At 45.7% G+C, this 2,222-nt stretch overlaps 2 protein-coding genes across 2 annotated transcripts in view; one reads left to right on the forward strand and one right to left on the reverse strand.

Annotated features, from left to right (window-relative positions):
- LOC106808432 overlaps positions 1-43 on the reverse strand; it is a 14,979-nt gene extending 14,936 nt beyond the window's left edge. The window contains exon 1 of the mRNA XM_014811158.1: positions 16-43. Within this exon, the coding sequence (XP_014666644.1) occupies positions 16-43 (28 nt within the window). The remainder of the gene's footprint in view (positions 1-15) is intronic.
- Positions 44-1,066: 1,023 nt separating this feature from the next.
- LOC106808433 lies at positions 1,067-1,962 on the forward strand. The gene is made up of 3 exons (XM_014811159.1): positions 1,067-1,106; positions 1,471-1,577; positions 1,816-1,962. The coding sequence occupies exons 1-3, from the start codon at positions 1,067-1,069 to the stop codon at positions 1,960-1,962; spliced, it is 294 nt and encodes a 97-aa protein (XP_014666645.1).
- Positions 1,963-2,222: the final 260 nt, after the last annotated feature.

Here is a 2,222-nt window from a genome sequence, read left to right on the forward strand (position 1 = left end):
CAACACCACCGTTACCTTCTCCACATCCCACACATGGCGCCATGGCTACAACACCGCCGTCACCTTTTACACACCCCACACATGGCGCTATGGCTACAACACCACCGTGACCTTCTCCACACCCCACACATGGCGCCATGGCTACAACACCACCGTTACCTTCTCCACATCCCACACATGGCGCCATGGCTACAACACCACCGTCACCTTTTACACACCCCACACATGGCGCTATGGCTACAACACCACCGTTACCTTCTCCACACCCCACACATGGCGCCATGGCTACAACACCACCGTCACCTTTTACACACCCCACACATGGCGCTATGGCTACAACACCACCGTCAGCTTTTACACACCCCACCCATGGCGCCATGGCTACAACACCACCGTTACCTTCTCCACACCCCACACATGGCGCCATGGCTACAACACCACCGTTACCTTCTCCACCCCCCACACATGGCGCCATGGCTACAACACCACCGTTACCTTCTCCACACCCCACACATGGCGCCATGGCTACAACACCACCGTTACCTTCTCCACACCCCACACATGGCACCATGGCTACAACAGCACACAGCTTCTAATCTCTGACTTACACAGGCCTATATCCACATTGTCGTCTCAACAAACAATTTTAACGTCTGAGATGTTCAAAGTGATAAACCCAACGCCTTCCGGTTAATCAATCAATATTCAGAAATTATATCACGGTTTATCATCATTCATCGGTTATGGCGCGGTTTTCGGTGATCAGTGGTTCTGTGGTTCTTGGGACAATGCGTGGCGATATCAGAACATTACATTATTGGAACTGTACCCTATTGTTTTAGCACTTGATGTTTGGGGCCCCACATTTTCCAATCGGTGCGTATATTTTCACATGGATAATCAGGCTTTGGTCTCTGTTATTAATCGGCAAACCAGTAAAGAGAACAAGGTTATGTTTCTCATTAGGCAGCTCGTTCTGCTCACATTGAGGTATAATATTTTATTTCATGCAGTCCACATTGCAGGGATATACAATTCTTCTGCCGATGCGCTTTCTCGTTCACAGATGCTTGCCCTCCGCTACCAGTGTCGCCACCCTAGGACCGGTATTGGACAAGCTGCTGCAATCTGTATTAGCCCAGTCCTCTACCCGATCGTATCAAAGGGCATGGACATTGTTGCGTGATTTCTGTGTTGGTCACTCATTAGCGTATTCCATACCTATATCAGTTCCTACCCTGGTTCTGTTTATCTCCCATCTAGTAGCGTTGAGTTATTCTCCGTCAAACATTGCATCTTACATGACGGCGATCAGTTATGTTCATAAATTGCAGCAATTATCTGACCCTACCGATTCATTTTTAGTGTCAAAATTGCTCCAGTCCTGTCGGAAAAATAAAGTTTCGGACACTCGATTACCAATCACCAAAGCTATATTACATAAATTAACATCTAGTTTGTCTTCCACAGTGTCCTCAATTTATCAGGTCAAACTGTTTCAGGCTATGTTTTTGTTGGCATTTCATGGGTTTCTTCGCATTGGAGAGATTGCGGTTGATGGTCGATCACCAGACAATGTTATTTAATTTGACCAGGTCACTTTGGATTTGGTAGGTCGCTATATCATCATAGAATTTCGTCATTTCAAGCATAGTTCTGGAAGCAGTTTCAGGCTTACCATACAGTCCCAGGCTACCCCATCTTTTTGTCCAGTCGCATCTTTGAGGGAGTATTTGTCAGTTAGAACTTTATTGCCTGGCCCTCTTTTCATTTTTCCACCAAATTTACCTGTATCTCGTGGTCAATTTAATTCAGTTTTATTTCGGATTCGATACCGCAAGATACAAGTCGCACAGTTTCCGCATCGGAGCTGCCTCAGAGTCAGCACGACAGGGTTATTCGGACAACCAGATCAGACAGATGGGTCGGTGGAAATCTGATCAAGAGCTAATAATACTCTAAGCTCTAAGCTAATAATACTGCTAATAAGAGGTATTATTAGCTCTTGATCTGATGCATATAAACATTATTTGCGTGAAAATCAACAGCAGTCCGCGCTTTAGTGCAATATCAGCATTGATGTCTGCGCGTACGCGGCATCATGCATCTTTTTAGTATCGGGCAATGTCTGTGTGTTCACGACATCGGAAACACTATTACAAACCACCGTGGTTGGATATTATCAAGAGCTAATAATACCTAGAGTGTACAACGGAAAAACG

This window comes from Priapulus caudatus, unplaced genomic scaffold (genome assembly GCF_000485595.1).
Source record: "Priapulus caudatus unplaced genomic scaffold, Priapulus_caudatus-5.0.1 Scaffold277, whole genome shotgun sequence".
Classification (NCBI taxonomy): Eukaryota; Metazoa; Priapulida; class Priapulimorpha; order Priapulimorphida; family Priapulidae; genus Priapulus; species Priapulus caudatus.

Excerpts from the sequence above, each read along its gene's own strand:
- LOC106808433 (XM_014811159.1), top strand. The coding sequence starts at position 1,067 with ATGCTTGCCCTCCGCTACCAGTGTCGCCACCCTAGGACCG. Across the intron at positions 1,107-1,470 it reads GTGTCGCCACCCTAGGACCG|TGTCCTCAATTTATCAGGTC; the intron begins GTATTGGACAAG and ends TGTCTTCCACAG. Across the intron at positions 1,578-1,815 it reads ATGGTCGATCACCAGACAAT|TTTTATTTCGGATTCGATAC; the intron begins GTTATTTAATTT and ends AATTTAATTCAG.